This window comes from Sphaerodactylus townsendi, linkage group LG09 (assembly GCF_021028975.2).
Source record: "Sphaerodactylus townsendi isolate TG3544 linkage group LG09, MPM_Stown_v2.3, whole genome shotgun sequence".
NCBI classification, from domain to species: domain Eukaryota; kingdom Metazoa; phylum Chordata; class Lepidosauria; order Squamata; family Sphaerodactylidae; genus Sphaerodactylus; species Sphaerodactylus townsendi.
The window spans coordinates 15,210,618-15,235,334 of NC_059433.1; the positions used below are offsets into that span (position 1 = coordinate 15,210,618).

The 24,717-nt window shown below is 44.5% G+C and overlaps 2 protein-coding genes across 3 annotated transcripts in view; both read right to left on the minus strand.

The window, feature by feature from the left end:
- Positions 1-1,548: 1,548 nt before the first annotated feature.
- Positions 1,549-23,294, minus strand: LOC125439156 (MARVEL domain-containing protein 3-like). 2 transcript variants are annotated; one of them, XM_048508081.1, is made up of 4 exons: positions 23,235-23,294; positions 22,193-22,350; positions 2,159-2,315; positions 1,549-1,930 (listed from the first exon to the last, which is right to left on the minus strand). In XM_048508081.1, exons 3-4 carry the CDS (start codon positions 2,225-2,227, stop codon positions 1,625-1,627), a joined length of 375 nt encoding a protein of 124 aa, XP_048364038.1. In that variant the 5' UTR covers positions 2,228-2,315; positions 22,193-22,350; positions 23,235-23,294; the 3' UTR covers positions 1,549-1,624. The 2 variants fall into 2 exon arrangements, with proteins under 2 accessions (XP_048364038.1, XP_048364037.1); XM_048508080.1 differs by having other exon boundaries at positions 1,552-2,315; positions 23,235-23,287.
- The window catches only part of PHLPP1 (PH domain and leucine rich repeat protein phosphatase 1), a 102,280-nt gene continuing 80,455 nt past the window's right edge, over positions 2,893-24,717 (minus strand). The window contains exons 11-12 of the mRNA XM_048508508.1: positions 16,476-16,676; positions 2,893-3,400 (exon numbers count right to left, since the gene is read on the minus strand). Of these exons, the coding sequence (XP_048364465.1) occupies positions 3,385-3,400; positions 16,476-16,676 (217 nt within the window). The 3' untranslated portion in view covers positions 2,893-3,384. The remainder of the gene's footprint in view (positions 3,401-16,475; positions 16,677-24,717) is intronic.

The following is a 24,717-nucleotide window of genomic DNA, read 5'->3' on the forward strand; positions in this document are numbered from 1 at the left end:
CTCAGTTGCGGCTCCTTTCTTTCCTGTTTCAGCTTTGCTCAGCTGCGGTATTATTTTCACCTGTTTTTTCTTCAGCTACTCGCCTTCCCCAAATTGCCCGTCAGTCCAACCAATCTTATATATATATAATATATAGACTAGCAAACCTTAGTTCCTTTCCAGTTACCCACCTCTACAAGAAGAGGGATTTTGACTCTGCACGGCCAATTCTTTAGCTTTTTTCCAGTCCCTTGAGAGATGGCACTTATCCTTGCTCTCGTGTCCCTTCCGAAAACACCAAGCACTTTTCCAGGGATTCCAGCCACAAGGATTTGCAGCAGATATACAGACTAGATCCTCCCACCTTCTTCTAGTGACAGGGGAGGTTTTTTGGGTTTGCTATTCCCCCAAAATAGTTAAATATATCAGGGAACTGGACCACACCTATTTTTGTGTGGCTGGTCATCTCCAAGCCCAACCGCACAGTAAATCTGCTGCACTAATTGTTCATATGATTCAGCTGCATCCCTGTAATATTTCTAGTACAGTGGAACCTCGGTTTTCATTTCCTTCGGTTTTCATTGGTTTCGGTTTTCATTGATTTTTTCAGTGAAAAATTTGCCTCGGTTTTCATCGATTTGCAGTAAGGTGCAGGGGTTTGTGGAGAAAAATCACCCAGACAAAGCTGTTGCAGGCCGTGTCTGCAACTTGTTTAATGACAATGTTTTGCCCCATTTCTGACAAATATTAAAGAGGCGTCAGAAACAGACCTCTTTGGACAGCTTTCTGGTGCGACATTGGTCCACTGGCTCTGAAGCTGGTCCTAGTGTTTGTTACTGTTACTGTTTTCAGCATTAAACACTATATTTATTCACCAAAAATGTGTTTTTGGTATGTTTTTTGGAGTGCCTACAACGGATTAATTGGGTTTACAGAAACAGTGGGTCTTAATGCCAACATTTAAACCATTTGGAACTGACGATTGTAAAGTATATATCCAATAAAATTCTCATTGGAAACATTTAGTTATGTCCTACTGATTTTAAGGATGGCTAAATTTTTTGTGTCAGGAAAATTGCTTGAAGTCGGTTGGTCCACACCCTTTAGCCTTGAAATGTGCAACCAAAGGAATAGCCTTTTCTTTATGGTGCAGTGAGGTTTTGTTGCAAATACACATACAGGATGAGTAGTCATAAAAACAATAAGTTCCATGGATAAATGAATGTATGAACTACACCAGCTGAGTGACAGTCTGAAAAATGTATTAGAAGAAGAAGAAGAAGAAGAGTTTGGATTTATATCCCCCCTTTCTCTCCTGCAGGAGACTCAAAGGGGCTTACAATCTCATTGCCCTTCCCCCCTCACAACAAGCACCCTGTGAGGTGGGTGGGGCTGAGAGAGCTCTGAAAAGCTGTGACTAGCCCAAGGTCACCCAGCTGGCATGTGTGGGAGTGTACAGGCTAATCTGAATTCCCCAGATAAGCCTCCACAGCTCAGGCGGCAGAGCTGGGAATCAAACCCGGTTTCTCCAGATTAGATACATGAGCTCTTAACCTCCTACGCCACTGCTGCTCCTATATTAACTGAAATATATATAACTTTGGCCACTTACCAACTTGCATTTCCCTTAAATTCCTCCCACAGCCTACACTAGCGTGGCAAAGGTCTTGGCGGTCTGGAAGCTTTCTGGAGTCTTGTAGCCATTGTGAAGGTCTTCTTCCCTGTAGTTCCTTTCCAGGCTGTACTGAGTCTTGGTCATCTCTCTCTGAAAATCCCGCACGCTTCGGATGGTGAGAACGCAGACCACGGCACTTGGGAAATACAGGCACGCAGCCACAAGGCCAAAGAGTGCCACAGCCGCGTCTCCACCTTGTACCTCACAGTTCATCCATGTGTACCCTCGTCTTGCGTAGACTCTCTCTCTCCTCTTGCACACGTCTGTTGAATTGATCTGTATGACAAGATGGAGGTAGAGGCTGACGGCCACTATATACCCAAGGCAAGCCAGGATGTCGAAGATGAATTCAGTGACGAGCAACCGGACTGTAAGGCGGTGGATCGGCTTCCCTCCAGTTATGAGGAAGAGGAGAGTGAGGGCCATCATGCTCAGGGTGAAAGCCACGCCTCCATACACGCACGGGGCTCTCATCTGGCTGTACTGCATGTCCAAATCTCTCACCTCTTTGAGCTCCGTCCCCTCAAAGGGGCTATAGGCTGAATCGATGCTGAAGGACCCCAGGCCTCCCATAGCACTGAAGCCCCAATGGAAGCCTGGGACGCTGCAACACAGATCAGCACTAGGAGGCTGACGATGATTTCAACAACCTGCAAGATACCTGTAGAAGGGAAAGAAGGGGCAGAAAGAAGGTGAGCTTCGTCTGAACAAATCCATACACTATGCCCGTGGTGGCGAACCTTTGGCACTCCAGATGTTATGGACTACAATTCCCATCAGCCCCTTCCAGCATGGCCAATTGGCCATGCTGGAAGGGGCTGATGGGAATTGTAGTCCATAACATCTGGAGTGCCAAAGGTTCGCCACCACTGTACTATGCTCTTCACGGCATTTCCGGTCTCAATTTGAACAAATGTGAATCTCTCCAATGATTGCAGCAGTGTGGGACCTTTCTGCAAAATTTTCCACTTTTGATATTATTTATACCATTTTTCTTCCCCAAAATGGGACCCAAAACAGCTTTCCAGCATTCTCCCTTCCTCCATGTCATGTTCTCAATAACCCTGTGAGGTAGATCATGCTGAGAAAGCCTAAGCTTGTCCAGTGAGCTTGAACCTGAGTTTCCTAGATACTTGGGAAAAAGAATTGGAGCCTGGCCAAGGCTATAAGACCAACATCCCGCAGGGAAAAAACCAAATGAATGAACACTTACATCAACAACACTGTGCACGTAAATAGTCCTTCTAAACATCAATTGTATTGTGCAAAAAAACTAATCAGGTGATAAGCTATTACATTAGGAATACAGATGCAAATCTAAACCCCCGCGGCCATATTCTGACAAAGATCCCAAAAGTCCGGCAGATGTAGACAATGAAGATTGAACCACGATTCTTCTTAAAGAGATAGTACAAATTAAAGTGGTATCCTGCAAGGGATGGCTGACAGTACTCACAAAAGGTCTGCAATCTCAACCCAATTTACTTTGTAAGCAGGTATGAATTACTGGAACCAAGGAGACTGGAATCCAAATTACACAAATTTGCTGGAAACAAAAAGGCTGTAATTCCAAATAAGCACCAAGGAGACTGTAATTCCAAAAAGCGCAAATTGCTGAAACCAAGAAGACTGTAATTCCAAAACTGCAAAATGCCTGCGTGCTGAAAAGCCTTTTCGACAAGAAAATCTTCTTCAATGCTCTGTGTCTTCTTTGTGTGCAAATAATGCATTCATCTGCAAGTACTTCTAGAAAAAGTACAAAGGTGCAAATAGTAAGCCATAACTCAACTATATTCCTATAATGTATACTGTGAATAAACATTTTGAACAATTTGATAAAAGTTTGTAGTACCTATATAATAAATATTAAATATTTCTTGTAAATTATTAATTATTAGTACATGATTTCTAAAAATTATTTGCAAATTGTATAAAACATTATAGTAATAAATGACATAAATACAATGGTATCATATAAATAATTGATCCTCTACTCACTAGAGCACTTCGCTATCCATGTTCAAGTGTTAAGAGCTCTTTGGCAAGCAATGATGGCAATCACAGCAAACTAATATATCCTACTCAATGCAACACACCTGAGTGAAAAACCTTAAAGATATATGTTACAAATAGCAGCTAAAATCAATTTCTTTATTCAAACCCCTTCTCACACTGTCTAATTAAAAAATCCATCTTGTTCTTGTCTGAGCAATATATTTTTAATATTTGTACACTCATATTGTCTAGATTAAAAAAATGTATAACACTACACACTTAAAGTCTCGAGGAGAATGCCCTGCCTCAAGAAAATGTGTTAGTGGTACATCCTCTCACTTATTATTAATTGAACTGATATGTTCGTATAATCTATCCCGCAATGAACGAGTGGTCATACCCACATATGCTTTATGGCATGGGCACACCAGCAAATACACACATTGTTTACTTTTACAGTTGGAAAAATGTATTATAGCCCAAGTGCGATATTTTCTAGTTGGATCCACAATAATCTTAGTGTTTGAAGTCATATTCCAAAGTGTGCACGATCCACATTTAAAATGTCCTTTTGTAATGACTGAAGGCATTGGAGCTTGTCTAATATCTGCTCTAACAAGTTTTTTCTTAATGTTTTCTGTGCGTTTAAAAGCGATCATTGGTAGAATCCAGCACCCCGAAATATGGGAAACAATGTGCCAGTGTTTCATAATTATTGACTTGAGCTTCAAAGCATTTGGCGTAAAGTTAATTGCCCAATGTATTCTATTAATATTACTCTTAGGTTTGTATTGCAATAAATTGGTACGTGGTATCCTGGAAACTCTGCTGATTGCCTTGTTAATCACTCTGCTAGGATAGCCACATTCTGCAAATTTTTGTTCTGCTTTTTTTACTTCTTGAAAGAACGTGTCTGTGTCTGATGAATTTCTCTTGAGTCGTAAAAAATGACTGTGTGGTAGATTATTTACTAAATGCGGGGGGGATGATGGGAAGTATAAAATAATGTTTTATTCTTTTCTATAGACTTGTGATAGGAGGCGAAAGCAATACAATGATTTTTGTCAAAATAGATTCTTAAGTCTAAGTAATTGATTTCAGTTCAATTACTCAATCCTGTGAATGTTGGCGAGGGATGCAATCCATTCAACCACACTAAGAAGGTTGGGAAGTCAAAGCCTGGTCTCACAATAAAAATAAGATCATCTATATGCCTTTTATAGTATATTAAATGTTTGGTAAATGGATTGGTATTATAAACTAGCAGGGCCCGGCCACGTGTTGCTGTGGCAATTATCCTTCTCATCACAGTCCGCAACCCACACAGATGTCCATGCAGGTCCAATGATCCCCAGCATAGCCTTTTGGGAGCAGCAGTGGCATAGTGGCTAAGAGCAGGTGCACTCTGATCTGGAGGAACCGGGTTTGATTCCCAGCTCTGCAGTTTGAGTTGTGGAGGCTTATCTGGGGAATTCAGATTAGCCTGTGCACTCCCACACATACCAGCTGTGTGACCTTGGGCTAGTCAAAGGTTTTCGGAGCTCTTTCAGCCCCACCCACCTCACAGGGTGTTTCTTATGAGGGGCACTGGCGTTCCTGCCTAGGGACATGGGGTACCCCTTGTCCCCGGGCGCATTGATTGAGGTCACGTGGGGGGCGCCAAAACATCCTCCTACACAGCGAGGGATTGAGCAAGCCCTAGAAAGCAGGCACTGAAGCAGCCCACTGCTCCCAGTGCCTGTCGTAGCCCCGCCCACTCTGTACGGTGGCCTGGAGTGTCCAGGGGGCGGGGGAGAAGTCCCACTGGGCTCCCAGGAGCAGGACTGGGGAGCTCTGCCTCCCCTCCCTCTAACCCAGCATGCCTTATTCGCCTTAAATTAAGTGTGGCATTACTCAGAAGCCTTCTCTGGCAGGCACAGGAAAAGGCAAGCTGAGAAGGGAGCCCAGAAGCAGCAGCAGAACTGAAGATGATGCTGACTTTTGCTTGATAAACCTTCAGATGGGGGTGACTTGTAAGAGATTTACATGCTTAAAAGTTAATTCCCACTTGCACTGGCTTGGAGCTGTTTCTCAGGCTAGCAGCCTACCTCACAGGGTTGGTGTGAGGACACAATTAGGAAAGTGGTGGGGAGAGAGCCATGCCTGTTTTGATGGGGGTAGGAGGTGATTTGTGAGAGATGATGCTGATGTTTGCTTGGTAAACCTTCAGATGGGGGTGACTTGTGAGAGATTTACATGCTTAAAAGTTAATTCCCCTTGCACTGGCTTGGAGCTGTTTCTCAGGCTAGCAGCCTACCTCACAGGGTTGGTGTGAGGACACAATTAGGAAAGTGGTGGGGAGAGAGCCATGCCTGTTTTGATGGGGGTAGGAGGTGATTTGTGAGAGATGATGCTGATGTTTGCTTGGTAAACCTTCAGATGGGGGTGACTTGTGAGAGATTTACATGCTTAAAAGTTAATTCCCACTTGCACTGGCTTGAAGCTCTTTCTGAGGCTAACAACCTACCTCATAGGGTTGGTGTGAGGACACAATTAGGAAAGAGAGTTGGTGGGGAGAAAGCCATGTATGTTTTGCTGGTGGTGGGAGGTGTTTTGTGAGCTGGTGCAAAAAATCATTGTTTGGTCGTTGTGGGGGAGGGTGGTCGTCCATACCTGGGGTGGGGGTGGGGGGGCACCAAACTCAGATTTTGTCCCCGGGCTCCAGTTTGCCTAGATTCGCCCCTGATGAGGGGTAAAGGGCAAGGCGGTTGTAAGCCCCTTTGAGTCTCCTACAGGAGAGAAAGGGGGGATAGAAATCCAAACTACTACTACTACCACTTTTACTACTTCTTCTTCTGCTGCTGCTGCTGTTGGGGTGGTCAAATGGAATCCCTCTTTCCCTTTTCAATTCACATTATTATATGGTGCTGGCTTGGTTTTTAGTATAAGGTAACCCTTTCCATTCCACAACGGAACTGTCCAGAGTGTGAATCCCGCTGTCCATGAGGCTGATTGACATGCACAGTCCTGGCTTGGGGGAGGCAGAACTGGGGCAAGCAGGCTATCCCAGTCAGGCAGCAGAGGCAGGGTGGTGAGGCGCTCAGATCGAGGCCAGCTCCCTGGGTTCTTAAAGGGCCATGTGCAAAAGAAGTAGAGCCAGTAGTTGTTAATATATACTTGATTGAAGCCCTTAGTACAGTGGTGTTTGCTCTATTTGATACTTACGTGGCCACATCACACTGTTTCGTGTGTTGGTCTTTATTCAGGGAAAAGAAGGATCATGTACCCAGTGTTAGCTGCTTATTGGTGTTTAAGTGTTAAACACAGTTTATGTAACATAAGCTTTTGATGCAGAACTGCAATTTTGAGGAGGAAAAAAGTTTTAGACAAGACACTAATATCCATCCGTGTCATGGATTTTAGTTTTCCCATGTTAACGCCTTTATGTTCAATGTTTGACATCTCTATATCCAACATTTGAATATTACACTTCTGATCCAGTGCCAAAGAAGAAACACTCATTTAATCAAGTATAATAACTTTGAGTCTCTTGGCAAATTACAAGGAATACTGAAATTAATTACTCAAGCCACAATATCTCTGAGCTATTTCAGTGTAACAGACAAAACTACCACTTGCTGGGCGAAAGAAAAGCTGTCCAGTATTTTCTCTCACAGTCCTTATTACACCAAAAATAAATTTTGAAAGAAGCGCCTACCTTCATTCACAGCCCTGCTGATAAAAATTTGCCCTTATTATTAAAATTAGGCCCCTGCAGTTCATCATCAATGCTTCAGAGGGCTTGACTAAAAGCTGTTGTTTACTTTCATTTTACATTTATATTTTAAAAAGGAGTTGGAATTTGGTATTTTTATTAAGTAGAAGATCGTGAGGTTCACACTTTTTCCAGTAAAATGAAAATTCACTGGATTATTATGAGTACACGCTGTGACCCTCCCATACTATCACAGTAGTTCCCACCCCCCATTGGGAGAAGGGTAGATAGTCATTTTCCAGGCACCAGTAATAACCAATTCAGCAGCAGACTGATATCCCATAAGTTTGTTACGAGTGGCTCATAAAGTGCTCTGTCAAAATGCAAATGTCTTGGATTAGTCTGGCTGATCCCCTTTAATGTAATTAAATCCTTTCCTTACCAGCTCATTAGTGAAGCCACTACAGTTTGTTCCTTCTCCCTCTTCTCTGCACGATTCTCAGTCCAACAAAACACTCAAATTAGGGCAGAAAAATCACGACGAAAAAGCCTTAACGAGGTGGGGAACAACCATTCCGAACTCCTAAAAAATCAAGGAATGGCCACCTTTGCTATGAGCCACATAAGATTACAAACAAACAAAAGAGATCTTGCCTGAAACCGCTTTCAATTCTCACAATCTGAAACCCGTTTCAATTCTCACAATCCTCAATAAAAAATTTTCCATAAGCCAGAGTGAAATGAGACAACAGGTGAGCGTGCTGGAAATTTACTGCATGGGAAATAAATTAGATCTATATTGGCCAGTTTCCATGCCTGGGAAGATACAATATCTTAGTGACAGAAAGAGTGTTGAGTTTTAGGAGCGGCTAGGCAAAATGACGTTGAATATAAAGAACGGAGTCTTTCTGCTTCACAATACCAATTGCTTTAGTATTAACCACCAGAGGGCAGATGAAGATTAGTCCGTCTCCACCTCCTACAAATTCTTTCTGCGGCGCTGACGCCTCATGCTTTAATGTCTCCACAGGGGACTCTTGCCAAAGCGGCAACTTCCGAGCAGTAACTGCTGCACTGTGCCTGTTTTCTTCCGTATGTTCCAGGAGCTGGCTAAACCAGTTGTCTTTCTTAGCTGCAGCTAAGTGGAAGAAGGCCGCAGCTTCGCTGTTTCCTCAAGTAACTTCCTTGATTCCCCTGCTGCTGTGCTTCTTTTCAACTGGAACAATCGTCCATAGGGTCCCCCCCCCCTTTTTTTTTAAACTAAAAAATACACATTTTGCTAAATTCAGTCCCACTAGTTAATTTCATTCCTCGTGCCAAAAGGGGGGCAAAGCAACTGTCAAGACTTGGAGGGGGGGGGTGTTGCTGGCCTGGTGGGTGCAACTGAGCCCAACCAAAAGGTGTTTTGATTTTAGCAGTCTCTTGGTGTTGTACTAAGACAATTGGTGAGTCCTTGAATGCCCCCCTAATGGTCCTGACTTCCCACATTTCCTTAAATCAGGAATGTTTCCTGATGAGGTCCCTCACTGCTATGTGTCTGGAGCAGGGGTAGGGAACCTTTAACACTCAAAGAGCCATTTGGACCCGTTTTCCACGGGAAAAGAAAAACTTGGAGCCGCAAATAATTTTTGACATTTAAAATAAAGATAACACTGTATATATTGGTTTTTTTTACCTTTTACTCCGTTCATTCTGAGAAGAGCATGGATGCGTCCACCCTGCTGCCTGCGGGGTGGGCAAGAATGGGGCCAGCAGCTCGGCCTCGCCGCTCCAACGGGGCGGGCAAGAGGGGAAGCCGGGCAATTGGTGCGCCCGCCCTGCTGCCTGCAAAGCGGGCAAGGATGAAGCCAGTGGCTCGGCCTTGCCGGCCACCGGGAAAGCAAGAGGGGAAGCACACGGCGCAGCCTCGCCAACCGCCGGGAAAGTGCCTGCCCCGCTTGAACGGGGTGGGTGAAAGGGGAAGCCCGCGGCGCGGCCCAGCCGGCCACGCGCAATTGGTGTGCTTGCCCTGTTGCCTGCAGGGCGGGCAAGGATGGGGCTGGCAGCTCGGCTCGTGGAGCCGCAGTGCAAGGGCAGAAGAGCCGCATGCGGCTCTCGAGCCACAGGTTCCCTACCCCTGGTCTAGAGAGAAGGGATTCGGGTTAGAGAGGTTTGAGAGATTCTCAAGGCGTGGATAGTACTGAGTAGGACCCCGTGGCCCTTCTACAGCACCTGCAAACATGTATACGAACATTAAGCTGATGATGGCCGCACATGAGTGGGGCAAGGTCTTCAGTTCCACGCTTAATGTTGCAGGTTCCACGCTTAATGTTACATAGTTATTTCCTAGGACTTGTCTGCATCAAAACTAGCCATGTGAATCGCAGAACTGGATTCTGAAAGTTACAGAATATTCAGAAACGGCAAAGTTGATGACACTATGGAAAGGCAATAGTTTGGACAATTTTGTTAGAAAACTGGAAGCCTTTTAGGGAATATCTTTTGAAAGTCTATTCAAATAGAGAAATTGTAGCAGGGTTTGAAATCTACAGTAAACAGTATACTGTAACCACTAGAATACACTTAAGAAATAACTGCTGAATTAATATTTTAAATATATATGCTTGAACTTAGAGATAACGTTTAATCAAAGATGAGATAGCTGGAAGTCAATACATGACTTGCAGTTGGTGGTTTTTTTACGTTTGTATGACTTGTTTGCCTGTTTGACATGTGAACTTTTTAAAAAATGTTAAAATCTTAAATTTTTTTTAAAAAAACTACCCATGTGAATCAGCACTGGGTTGAAACAATGCAATCAGAACAGCTACAGCTAAGAATACAGAGGTCATCTGGTATCAGATATGTATCCAGTAGGTTACATTTTTTTGTGTTTGTCTCCAAAATACTTCCCTGCTAGAAAGCTAACAGCTATGAGAGAGGGGCTGCAGGTAGAGGGGATTTGTTTATGAATCTTTTATTGTATTTATTAGTTCGATTTAATATCCCGCCCCATCCCCTAAGGCAGGGGTCGGGAACCCGCAGCTTGCGAGCCGCATGCGGCTCCATGAGCCGAGCCGCTGGGCCCATCTTCGCCAGCCCTGCAAGCAGCAGGGCGGGCGCATCACTCGCCCGTGCCCGGCCAGGCCGCGCCGCGGGCTTCGCCTCCTGCCCGCCCCGCTGGTTGCGAGGCGGGGCCATCTTCGCCTGCCCTGCAGGCGTGGGGGGGTGAGCGGGCGGGGGGTGCGAGCAAGCAAGTGGGCGGGGAGTGGAGGGGGGCGTGCGAGCGAGTGGGAGGGTGAGCGGGGGAGGGTGAGCCAAATGGCTCTTTGAGGGGAAAAGGTTCCCGACCCCTGCCCTAAGGGCTCTGAAAACTCCCCCATCTCCCTAATAGAACCCAAAGTGCCTTACATAGTTCTCCCCCCCACCTCCATTTTATCCTTGTGAGATAGGTCAGGCCAAGCATATGTGACCGGCTAAAGGTCCACGGCAGAGTCGGATTTGCACCGGAGTCTCTCAGATTATGAAGCCAAAAGAGAACCTCAGCTCTGCTTTAAATGGCTGCTCAGAAAGTTCAAATAAGGTTTCTGGCTCCCGTAACAATCGCCACAACAGTCATTCCTAGTGAGATCTCTATCAGCATTAAAATACTTTCCCAATTCAGCAGGATCAACAATGATGCTGTGTGTCGCAGTACATGACTAGCATGACCAGGGAGCCTGATGAACTTTTCTTTGTGACAAAATGATGGCCGGGAGGCAGGACCACAGAGGAACCGCTTAGCAACGAAAGAAACAGGCGTTAACTGTATCAAACTTAACAATTCCTTTCAGAGACAGAAATCCAATGTGGGAAGCGGCAGCACGCATCTGTTTTGCAGCCTGCACGTGAAAAGTGGTGCTTCTCGGCACATTATGCATCTGACAAAAACACACAGGTGTGGTCGTCACACACAACCCACAAATTGCAAATGGATCGTATATATAGTACCCAATGCCCCCACCGATGTCGTTTTCTCCAGGAATCACTGTGACATTTCCCGTAACAGATTTGGAGTGGAAATGAAGTAGCATGCACATCAATTAGCATTACTCAGTAGTACTCTATAGAAACTAGAACAATCTTCCAGAAGACGCAAGATCTCCCACACTGGCAACTTTTAGAAGGCTGTAAAGAATTATCTTTAGATGAGAACTTGAAAGGATGTTACTTTTAGCTGCTTCTTCAGGTATTACAGGGTCAGAAAGGGGGCTTAGCTGATATTTTACTGCCTTATTTTTCATTTACTCTTTGCAGGACCACTGTTGGAGTTTGCGGTAACTTTGAAAGCCACTCTGAGAGTTGGTGGGGGGAGGATATATGCTGATGAATATTTAGAACATTTTTGAAAAGTGAAATAAAATATTGAATGAACATGGAAAAAATTGAAAGGTGTTAATTTGCTTACAGGGTTAAATTCATCCCTGTTCCCTATATTTAGCACAGTTTATTCCTTTGGGAAGTATTTGACTGATTTTTGGAAAATGCTTACAAAAATATGTTAATTCAATTAGCTGTTGTCAGTCTGTTTTGCAGGATTCTGAACCACACTTCCTAGGTTTAGGGCAGTGATTCCCAAAGTGGGTGCCACCGCCCCCTGGTGGGTGCTGCAGCGATCCAGGGGGGCTGTGATGGCCACAGGTAGAAACATTAATACATATATCTTTCTGTTTAATTGCTATTAAAATTAAAAAAAAATTAATTTCCAGGGGGCACTAAGTAATATTTTTTCTGGAAAGGGGGCGGTAGGCCAAATAAGTTTTGGAACCACTGGTTTAGGGGAAGGATTCCGTATCTTTGGGATGGAAAAGCACCCAGTACATGAATATAACAGGCTTTGAATGGAAGCGGTTGACTGTCTTTGAATGTGGAAGTTCCCTTTAATCATCATGGTAAGAAACTGTCTAACAGCCAGTGTGGTGTAATGGTTAAGAACAGCGGACTTTAATCTGGAGAACAGGGTTCGATTCCCCACTCCTCCACATGAAGCTTGCTGGGGGATCTTGGGGCAGTCACAGTTCTCTTGGAATGCTATCAGCCCATGTGGAGCCAAGTGCAATAATGAAGAAAAAGGAGGAAGAGGAGGAGGAGGAGGAGGAGACGACGACGACGACGACGACTTCTTTATTTACGGTCAATGACCAAATATCAGGTGCAATGAATCCCAACACTTAGCCATATTTTCTACTGTTGGAATGCAGCATGTAACGAGAGGAGCTATTATATGGCAACTGTCTCTGCCTCCACCTCTGGAACTGCCTGGCACTGAACTGGAACCACCTTGGTAGCTCTGGGGTCAGCAAATTCAGCTGTCTCCGTTAGTTCTTTCAGGAACTCATCCTGCCTCTGGTCTTTTTGGCACCAGTCAGCATGAACACCGTCCATCTGCAACTCTGGATCTGCTGCAGACTCAGCCTGGTTCACAAAGTCAGGCTTTAAGGAGTTTTCTGCGCCTCCTGGACTTCTTAACGTTGGCAAGGCACACCTTGCAGGGTTGGCGTTGTCACTTCCAACTGCATCTTCTGGGTGCCATTCTGAGGGTTTCCCATCAGCATTTGGGAAAAGATTTCCCTCCAGTTCATCTGGTACTCTGGCAACCCTGGAAACTGTTTCCATTTTCTCATCTGCTGAGGGAAATTCCACAACAGTGTGGGGGATGGGCAGCTCCGCTCTGAGCTTCATTTCCCTCACTCTCAAATCAAACATGTCCTTCTCATGGCTCATGTCTGCCTCACGATTTCCCGCCATTTTAAACTCTCTTTCTTTTCTGGCCCTTTCAGCCCGTAACTTAACTATTTCAATTTCTACCTTTAAGCATTTCATTTCAGCTTTCACTCTAGCCTCTAATTTTGCTTTTTCATCTCCAGAAGCCATCTTAGCTTTTTCAATCCCAGCATCTTTACTGGCCAGTTTCAGTTTCATGCTCTCCCAATCCTGAAAGGGATCTTCTTTAGGTGTTTCCATATCACCTGTCTCTGGGGCTTTCCCCTCACCAGCTGTCTTTTGTCTCTTAGGTGGTGCCATTGTGTGAGGTAAATATCACTGTTTTACCTCACAAAAATCAGAAAAAGAGTAAAATAAAATGAAATGGGCTTTCTTCAGCGTGTTGGGAACTGGATTTAAATGTTGCACGGATCCCGCCGCTTGCCGCCAATTGTAACACGAGGGGAGCTATTATACTGCGCTGCCACCAAAATATAATTTTTTTTATTATAGCCCACAGAAACTGATTTTCACGGCCACCACCTCCCTTTCTGGGGAACACAGACAGAAAAAAATAAAGACTGGAACGGTTTTTAAAGATGAACAAAAACTCAAAACTTTTATTGCTGGCTTAACAGAGGCTTCTCAGGTACTGTGAGAGGATATAAGCATATTGGTTTCAGAGAAAGTTTGTTTGAAATCTTAACGGTTGCAGAGACAGATTGTTTTATAGCTTAACGGTTGCAGGCACTTCACTTAAGTTACACAATGAACACTCGCAGGTGTCACTTTACTTAAAATTTCACTTCAGAAAAGAAAGATGTTTCAGTCAAGATGTTACTTAACAGATGTTTCTCTAGAGGTTTTACACTCCCTCTTAACAAAAGACTTCAGTCCACTGTACCTGACCACAAAAATAAAACACCCATCTACGCCCTGTGGGATTCAGGCATAACAGTCTCCCTCTCCCACAATCCTAAAATTTGGCCTCTCTGCCTCAGGACTGGGCCACCCTAGACTGGTGTTCGCTTGGAGGACAGACTGTTAGACTTTTAAGAGGTTTCCCTCAAAAACACCTGAGGGCGGACACTCTCATCCAAACTCAGGGTTTCAGATGTTTGAAATAGCTTCCTCAGCTATTATTCCACAACAGCAGTGAGAGATCTGGGCGGATTCTCCTCATTCACAAAAAGCACCCGAGGGCACCCAAGCTCACACAGAGCCACAAAGTCAAAAAGACTCAAAAGAACGAACACCTCAGCACAAAAGAACGAACACCTCACAGGGGTCGCCTAAGACTCTGCATCAGTGTTCTCCATTTGTAAAATGGATAAATGTTAAGGTTGGGGGTCACCACAACATGAGGAACTGTATTAAAGGGTCACGGCATTAGGAAGGTTGAGAACCACTGCTCTAAATGGACTCATGCGGAGCTCTTTGGCATCACCCACTACTAGACTTTTTTTTAAAAAAAACTGGAGGTACTGTGGACTTGAACTTGGGTCTTTCTGCATGCCATGCAAGTGCACTACTACTGAGTCACGGCCCCACCCCACAGACGACTACTGATAAACTAGAAGCTGGAAAATGGTTCCACTCCTGGCTCCTTCTTTCTTTTGTCTCCTTTCTTCTTCTGCTGCTGCTAGGAAACAAGTGCTTCTCCGCTGGGCAGAGAAACTGCCCAATTTCCTCAACCCCTGAAACACCCAGAAGACCAGCACTTCCATCCCCCAGCCACAGAAAAGGGAGGGGGGCAGGAACTGATCATGGGAAATGCAGTAAAGGGAGGAGCAAGGCAGACATTACAACATGTGACTCACCAGTATGCAAGAGACCATTATTGGCATAATGAGCCCTCTCTCTTTATATTATAGGTATTTTTATAGGTTTCAGCCACTTTTTCCCCCAAAACACCAAAAACCATCTCTGCCCTACACCACTACTGGATAAGAACAAATGTCCTGGCTGCCAGGAAGGAAGATGTTAGTCACAGAAGCCTAACGGATGAACAGCTGCTGGCTGAGTGTCTTCATTCATATCAGGTCTAGGATAAAGTGAGGTTCTCTGTTGCTGTGGGGCTGGAAAAACTGGGAGAACAGAGGACCTGGGAGATATTGGATAGTGGGCAGACACCTATAGTTAGGATCTGACTGAGGAGGAAGGGGAACAATATGGCTACATTTCTCTGATTCCTTTGAGGGTAGGTCTCTATTAATAAAATTAATACCTGTGACTCCCAACTCTCAGAAGATGCAAGCTGAAGAATAACGTGCTGCCTGAACTCTTGTGCACAGGTACCAATTAGGCTCACAAACCTGCCATCCCTTCTTCTGACTAGTCGTTTTCTTGGCTTAGTGCTGAGACACGGCTAAGAGAAACCTCATTTTGTCTCCATCCATCTCTCATTTCCGTGGGGTTTTTACAAACATGCCACAAGAGATCCAAGTATTTCTCCCCTCCCTTTGATCTGGTAGTCCCCAATAAACATAATGAGTATCGCTCACTACACAGCCTGCCTTTGTGCATATTTATTATGCTTGTATGCTGCCCTTCCCCAAAGGGGTAGCTACACAGCCTGGTCTTTCCTCCCTGCCCCCTTTATTCTCACAGCTACTGAGGTGGGAGTGGGGGGAGCGGGAGAGAGAAGCCTAAAATCACCCACCAAACTCTTGGTCTTGCCAGTCCAGCTCAGAGGGGAAACAGCCATACTCCAACACAGTTGTTGTACCCAATACAAAGCAATTCCTCCCCATTAAGAGTCCATAAATTGGAAACCTCCTGAGCTGTCCAATAGGAGTGTGTCTGGTCCAGAATGACAGAGACTACAGGGCAGAGTACAACACTAGTCTATTTTGCTAACCCTTTTTAAACAGCTTCAAAATGGGGCAAATAACTCCTCTCATCTGGGGTCACTTCAACACAGGAAAATGGCATGGGGAGGAAGCAGAAATCCCTTCTCCCCTAGACTGTTGTATGAGCCCAATGTGCTTTCTGCGGGCTCTGAAAAAGGAATTCTCTACACCTGCTTATTAAAAACGAACACAATGTTTGGTCTGGCTCTTAAACGGCATTGCTGAAACGTAGACTATAAGCATTCCAGGGCAGAAGCTCCTCCCATTTCTGGGGGGGGGGGGAAGGTAGCAGCCCACCTATGGTGATCCTGTAGGCTTTTAAGGCAAAAGAGGTGGGCTGGTCATTGCCTGCCTTTGCGCAGTAGCAAAGTTGGACATCTTTGGTGGTCTCTCATCCAAGTAGTAACCAGGGCAACCCTGCTTAGTTTCCCAGATCTCATGACATCGGGCTACAGGACCATCCTGGTCAGGAGATTCCTAACACTGGATTAACAGTATCCTTCATGACTATAACACAAACTTGCTTAGAAGTTTCACAAGCCAGAAACGACCTTCCTACCTTGCAGGAAAGCTCTGTAGGCGATTGTAGGCCATATGCAGGATCTTTAGGTGCGGGTGGCCCGTTAACAAGGGAACGCATTTATCTGTGAGGTGATTGTTGGTCAAATACAGTTCCTGCAAAATGCTGCAGGTCTCTTCCGAAAGAGTGGCAGGTGGCAGCATCTCCAGTTTGTTGGCAGAAGCATTCAGGTACCTCAAGCTGCAACAAAACATCAGTGTTAAAAATATGCACAGCCAAGTCATTGGGCTTGATGTTTTAATTAGTTAATTAATTAAATACATACATTTCTATTCCGCCCCTCCCCTCTTGTGCTCGGGGCTGTTTCCAACAATATATACATATAAACACACATAGACTCACAATGCCATAATAAATACGATAAAACTATAAAGATACCAAGTATAAATTTTAAGATTTAAATCTCTATATACTTTCTATAAAGACATGACGGTGAAATACATCAAACTCCACCTGAGCGCACTAAAATCCTAAAGAAGAGGGAATGAATAGAAAACAAAAATTACCACCTGATAAAGGGAGTGGTGGGGTATAACACGAGAGGCTATTATACTGCGCTGCCACCAATATATATATATTTTTTCCTTTTATAGCCCACTCAAACTGATTTTAACGGTCACCACCCTTTTTGGGAAAACACAGACACAGACAAAACAATAATAGACTGGAGCAGTTTTTAAAGATGAACAAAAACTCAAAACTTTTATTGCTGGCTTAACAGAGGCTTCTCAGGTAACTTTGAGAGGATATAGCGTGTTGGTTTCAGAGAAAGATAGCTTAAAGGTTGCAGATATGTTACTGGCTTAACGGTTGCAGGCACTTCATTTAAGTTTCACAATGTACACTCGCAGGTGTCACTTTACTTAAAATTTCACTTCAGAAAAGAAAGATGTTTCAGTCAAGATGTTACTTAAAAGATGTTTCTCTAGAGGTTTTACACTCTCTGTTAAAATACTTCAGTCCACTGTGCCTCCCCACAAAAATAAAACACCAAGTCTACGCCCTGTGGGATTCAGGCATAACAGCCTCCCTCTCCCACAATCCTAAAATTTGGCCTCTCTGCCTCAGGACTGGGCCACCCTAGACTGGTGTTCGCTTGGAGGACAGACTTTTAGACTTTTAAGAGGTTTCCCTCAAAAACACCTGAGGGCGGACACTCTCCTCCAAACTCAGGGTTTTAGTTGACCTAATAGCTTCCTCAGCTATTAATAAATAACAGCAGTGAGAGATCTGAGCGGATTCTCCTCACTCTGTTCACAAAAAGCACCCGAGGGCACCCAAGCTCACACAGAGCCACAAAGTCAAAAAGACTCAAAAGAACGAACACCTCAGCACTGTTGCTGACAGTATTTATAGTACCTGCCTTTTTCTCTCTGGCCAATCAGGGCTGGCCAGGGCTTAACTCTTTCAGGGGCGGCTCCACCCTGTAACCTGAATGCAGGATAAGTGCATTCGTCACATGTGTCCCACCTAAAAGGACGTTGCGTAAGCGAGGTTTTACCGAACTTCGGTGAAGTAACGGTAAGGTTCACCTCAAACTGCTTACAGCAGATACATATACATAAAATTAGCTTATACGCTAAATACTTACACAATTCTACTCAATTGGTACAGAAAAGAAAATTCAGGTTAATATCAACCTTACATTACTAATAAGTATTTAATACTCTAATAAAGCCATTTCAGCTAAACATCAACATTACTAATTTACCTGACAAAGAATACAATAACAATACTCATATATTTACACTCAAAGCGTCAGTTTGTATGCTTAACATTTCTTACCAAGATGTTCACTCTTTGCTTCAGATGCTCCTAGATAGAGCATCAGCTAAAACATTTTCTGTACCTTTTACATGGACTATATGCACTTGGCTCATTTTCACTGTGACCACCACCAGAATTTACATTCATCACACAATACATATCAGACCCTTTCATTTTTATACCAGATTGACCTCCCCCGGTCCCCTCAAGTTTCCTCTTGAGTCTGGTACGCAAAACTTCAACTCGGTCTTCTGCTGGGCAGCTGCAATGTTGGGCTTTCACAACAGTCCGCTCCATTGGCTGCTGAAGCGCTCTGTTGAGGTCTGCGGCTTCTGCTGCTTTCAGTTCATTGTGGTGTTTCTGCCAGACCTGCACTGTCCCGCACAAGTCCTGCACAACAATGTCCCGGCTCTTGCTGGATACGGGATCCGTCTCAGGAACTGGAACCTCCTGCCGCGGAAAGTTGGTTAGGCGGACATCGGAAGTCATCTCCGCCTCCTTTTCCCTCACAGGAACCATCTTGCGATCTTCCCAGTACCGCTCCGCAGGAACATCGTTCAGCTAAACTGCTGGGCACATTGGGAGGGCGTTGGCAACTGTCTCTGCCTCCACCTCTGGAACTGCCTGGCACTGAACTGGAACCATCTTGGTAGCTCTGGGGTCAGCAAATTCAGCTGTTAGTTCTTTCAGGAACTCATCCTGCCTCTGGTCTTTTTGGCACCAGTCAGCATGAACACCGTCCATCTGCAACTCTGGATCTGCTGCAGACTCAGCCTGGTTCACAAAGTCAGGCTTTAAGGAGTTTTCTGCGCCTCCTGGACTTCTTAACGTTGGCAAGGCACACCTTGCAGGGTTGGCGTTGCCACTTCCAACTGCATCTTCTGGGTGCCATTCTGAGGGCTTTCCCATCAGCATTTGGGAAAAGATTTCCCTCCAGTTCATCTGGTACTCTGGCAACCCTGGAAACTGTTTCCAGTTTCTCATCTGCTGAGGGAAATTCCACAACAGTGTGGGGGATGGGCAGCTCCGCTCTGAGCTTCATTTCCCTCACTCTCAAATCAAACATGTCCTTCTCATGGCTCATGTCTGCCTCACGATTTCCCGCCATTTTAAACTCTCTTTCTTTTCTGGCCCTTTCAACCCGTAACTTAACTATTTCAATTTCTACCTTTAAGCATTTCATTTCAGCTTTCACTCTAGCCTCTAATTTTGCTTTTTCATCTCCAGAAGCCATCTTAGCTTTTTCAACCCCAGCATCTTTACTGGCCAGTTTCAGTTTCATGCTCTCCCAATCCTGAAAGGGATCTTCTTTAGGTGTTTCCATATCACCTGTCTCTGGGGCTTTTCCCTCACCAGCTGTCTTTTGTCTCTTAGGTGGTGCCATTTGTGTGAGGTAAATATCACTGTTTTACCTCACAAAAATCAGAAAAACAAAGAATAAAATAAAATGAAATGGGCTTTCTTCAGCGTGTTGGGAACTGGATCTAGATGTTACACGGATTTTGCCGCTTGCCGCCAATATAACACGAGGGGCTATTATACTTCGCTGCCACCAATATATATATATATATTCCTTTTGTAGCCCACTCAAACTGATTTTAACGGTCACCACCCTTTTTGGGAAAACACAGACACAGACAAAACAATAATAGACTGGAGCAGTTTTTAAAGATGAACAAAAACTCAAAACTTTTATTGCTGGCTTAACAGAGGCTTCTCAGGTAACTTTGAGAGGATATAGCGTGTTGGTTTCAGAGAAAGATTGTCTTAGCTTAAAGGTTGCAGATATGTTACTGGCTTAACGGTTGCAGGCACTTCACTTAAGTTTCACAATGTACACTCGCAGGTGTCACTTTACTTAAAATTTCACTTCAGAAAAGAAAGATGTTTCAGTCAAGATGTTACTTAACAGATGTTTCTGTAGAGGTTTTACACTCTCTGTTAAAATACTTCAGTCCACTGTGCCTCCCCACAAAAATAAAACACCAAGTCTACGCCCTGTGGGATTCAGGCATAACAGCCTCCCTCTCCCACAATCCTAAAATTTGGCCTCTCTGCCTCAGGACTGGGCCACCCTAGACTGGTGTTCGCTTGGAGGACAGACTTTTAGACTTTTAAGAGGTTTCCCTCAAAAACACCTGAGGGCGGACACTCTCCTCCAAACTCAGGGTTTTAGTTGACCTAATAGCTTCCTCAGCTATTAATAAATAACAGCAGTGAGAGATCTGAGCGGATTCTCCTCACTCTGTTCACAAAAAGCACCCGAGGGCACCCAAGCTCACACAGAGCCACAAAGTCAAAAAGACTCTCAGAAAGAAGAAAGAAGAACCAAGAACCCCTCAGCACTGTTGCTGACAGTATTTATAGTACCTGCCTTTTTCTCTCTGGCCAATCAGGGCTGGCCAGGGCTTAACTCTTTCAGGGGCGGCTCCACCCTGTAACCTGAATGCAGTATAAATGCATTCGTCACACAGCACATGAGGAGTTAAGTGAGGACAGCTTGTGACTGACTGGCTGACAGGAGGAGAGGTCTTGGGTCAGTATGCAGAGATCTGGAGGGGTGCTCTGTTCAGAGTGAGCTAGGAAACAGATGTGTGGAATGAGCTCTGTTCTCTGGTGGCGTAAAGACTGCTCTAATTGAAGGACAGGAGAGTTGGATTAAAAGAATCCGAACGGAGCCCCTGGTGTAAACAAAACAGTCACACTAAAGTCAATTCAATATCCAATGAAAACAGCAATCATAAGCAATACCAAACATTGAAACATTAATTATCAATTTCACCAATGATGGCAGCTAAGAAATTTAAACAAACTAACTGGGGACCAACAGTTGACTCCAGTATAATCAAAAGTAACATCCCTTACCCCATTACAATCTCAATTCACAGAAGTTGGAACAAACGTAGCTGCCTCAACCAAAGACCCGGTGGAACATTTCCATCTTGCAGGCCCTGTAAAACAGAAGCTAGTTCTGCAGGGCCTTCATCTCAGCTGATACAGACTTCCACCAAGACAGACGTTCTTGGGGCCAAGGACTACCAGACAATTACTACCGGAACAGCAAAGTGCCCACTGAGGGCAGAATGTATATCTTAACTTTCCGCCCACTCAGGGCCCCCAAGGCAGCTAAGGGTTAAAAAGTGCCCTACCCTAGTTGCTCTTAGCCATCATGGCTGTAGAACAGTCTTTTCTCCCTCCACCATGGCTCATGCCAACTTGGAAAGCATTAGCCTTTTCTAGGATTTAACTTCCCCCACCCCACGCTATCACTGGTTGAGGCTCACACCAACCCTGCAACGTTTCTTAAAGAAAACCTCGGGAAATCTGACCACACTTCCACCCTGAACAACCTATTTACGAGCAATGCCATCTTACACACAGCTGTTATCCCTTGCAAACTGTAGTGTAATGGCCTTTGGAGTTGCTAGTTAGCGCTGGCCCTGTGCTAGTTGTAGAGAAAAGGGAAAAAAGAGGCCAAGTATCATGATTACCATCTTTTCACAAAGCAAGCTGAAACACAGAACTCTTTTGATTCCATGCCAAATGGTAGATTAAAAATAAACTTTGGCTCCTAGAGTCATTACAATATGCACGTGAACAATCTGCTGTTATTGAAACCACTACCAATGACTCCTGTTACACTAACGGTTTGTTACTTGGGGAGATTTATCTATCAGAAGTAAATAGCCTGTTTATAAAATGGGCCGCAGGGCAAGTTAAGAATCTCAGCCACTTTCCGCTCACAGTGTCCTTTGTTGTGCTTGAAGAAGAGTTCAGTGAAAGTCGAAACCTTACACGTTCTTTCCCTAACAAAAGACCGGGCTCCATGGGAGATGCTATCATACCTTATGGGGTTCCTTTAATCCTAGTCACATGTGCTGGGGACAAAGAGACGTGACACACGTAATAAGAAAGAAATGTTTGCTTACCTCTTCTTGAGCACAGGTTGCCGCATTTCTCAGAAAAGGTCTCTTTGGGAGGATGGAATTGAGAGAGTTCAGAAGATACATGACTTGGAGCCGGGTATCTGGGAAGAGTGTCCACGAAAACTGTGGGAGGTCTTGAATGCTCATGATGGAGTGACGGTCTACAGAGTCGAAGGAGGTGAAGGGAATAAAGTTAGCATTATTATGATAGGAAGGTGTGATTAGCGGGCTTATAAATCTAAGATCACCTGAACTGTTATTTGTATTGACTATGAAAGCCTTATAATAAATCTGACTAAGACAGGTTTATTTAATCAGGAATCTGCTCTTCAAACATAAAGTTTCCTATAATTAAAATAAAACAGAAGTCTGGTGGCACCTTAAAGACAAACTGCCCAGAGCCCCCCGGGGGTTATTGCTTTGTTCCTGTGGTATGACCAATCAGCTTTGTGATGATAGTGCACTGCCATAAATTGGTTTCTTCCATAATAAGGGACATAGATACATCCCTGCCGCCTTAAAGATCTTCAACTCTAAAGTGTGCCAACAACTCCTCTATGGCTGCCCGTTGTGGATTCATGTATGGGACACTGAAGCCGAGCAAATTCAATCTAGGTTCCTGATTAAGATCTTTGGAACCCCTCGCTCCGTACCCTATGCAGCCTTGTGTTTGGAAGCTGGCCAACATGTTGGAAACCATAGCCTGGTGCCGCACTTTTAGGTTCTGGCCATGCATCTGTTTTCATGACGGTCAGCTTAGCTTTACCTCAAACGCACTCTCTTATTTGGTCTCGACGGAGTGGTGGATTCATATAACCAATAAGTAGCAAGACCCAGCTGTGTCCCTTGATGATCTTCTTCTTATGACTGCTAATGAGATATACCGTCTCATAAAGCAAAGACTCTTTGAGCAGGACTTCCAGAAACTGATGGCACAAGCAAATAAAACCTGCTCTCCGCTCCATCTGCATGTTTTGCCTCGTTTTCCCACTCCTGCTAACTATCTACATCTTCTACATGAGCCCACTCTGAGACGCGCTGTCACCTTAGCCAGATGCAATGTTCTTCCTTCTACCAGACGATACAACAGAGAGCACCATCTTCCATCCTCTGATAGATCTTGCAACTGCAATCCTGGTCTTGAGGATACCGTCCATCATGTTCAATAAATTGCCCTTTATATGCTGTAGAGCAGGAAAGACTACTTAATCCTCTCAAAACTGATTTAGGCAACACTACAGATGCTGTCAAAACTTTGTTCTTGTTAGACAGCAACTCAACTGCTACTACTGAACAAACTGCTAGATTCTTGTGTGTTGTCATCACTGAACGTTCCCAAATGCTTAGTAGACTCAATCCCAATTCAGTGGCTTAATATTCCAGCTCTCATGATGCTTGTTTTTTAAAAAACTTTTTTACCAGCCAATTTTAATTTCCATTGTATAATTTATCTAAATGCCATTAAAGGTTTCATCAAGGTTAAAGTCTAGTCCTAGGACCTGAGTAAACTGGTTTTGCATCCCCTCTATGAACAGATGCTCATCAGGTGACCTGGGACCAGCCACTCCCTCAGCCTAGCCTACCTCACAAGGAGAGGGACAGTCAAGATAAGTCGGAGGGGTGGAGCTGTTTTGGGTTCCCGTGTGAGAAAACCCACAGGATGTGAATAAAAAACAGAACAAATAACATGCCTCAGGCAGTAACCTCCAATCTGCTCTGCTCTCTGGCCCCACGTGGTGGAAGAAGACATCTTGCTTGGCTTTCGGCCACGTTTTCCCCTTTGTGCCTCAACAGAGAAGTTCAGGAATGCGTCCTCCCAAGCAAGTGATCTGGGAGTGCAGCCTGAGCCACCTTTTCTTCACATCAATGCCGTCCTTTCTGCTAAGTAGGAGCACTGTAGCACAACAGAAGGGGAAAATTTACACCTCCACTCCCCCCCTCGCCCCGTATCAACCACAATTAAGAAAGAAGGAAAAATGTGCCAAGAAGGAAAATGGGTGTATTGAACTTCACTCCTTTCACCCTGATGGGTTTACCTTCCATTGGACGGATATGGTTTCCTACTTCTTTCTTCAGTATATCTGCTAGCTGCGGGGTTCTCTCTGCGCTTGCAATCTTTATCGTGATGAGGTCTCTCCGAACGAGACATCTTGTTTGCCTTCCTGAAGTGACCTGCTAGCACGAAAAAAATTGCAGTTCTGTTTATGAGTCAACTGACTGAATGACTAGCAGTTTGAAAGTGTAATCCCACTTGTTGTTCAGCAAAGAACATGCTGGGGAGTCTAGGAAGTACACTTCCGTATTCCCATACTTATGGACTAGGATTGGGCAGTCTTGGCCTTATGTCCCTATTCAGGCTTAACGCAAACGATGTAACCTTGAGAAGACAACCACTCACTCGTTTTCTAAGCAGAATCCAGAGCCCCTCGGGGATGGGGCGGTATATAAGCTCAAAAAATAAATAAATAAATAAATAAATAAATAAATTTATAGGGATGTTTTGTAGATAAAATGGAAGAACAACAATC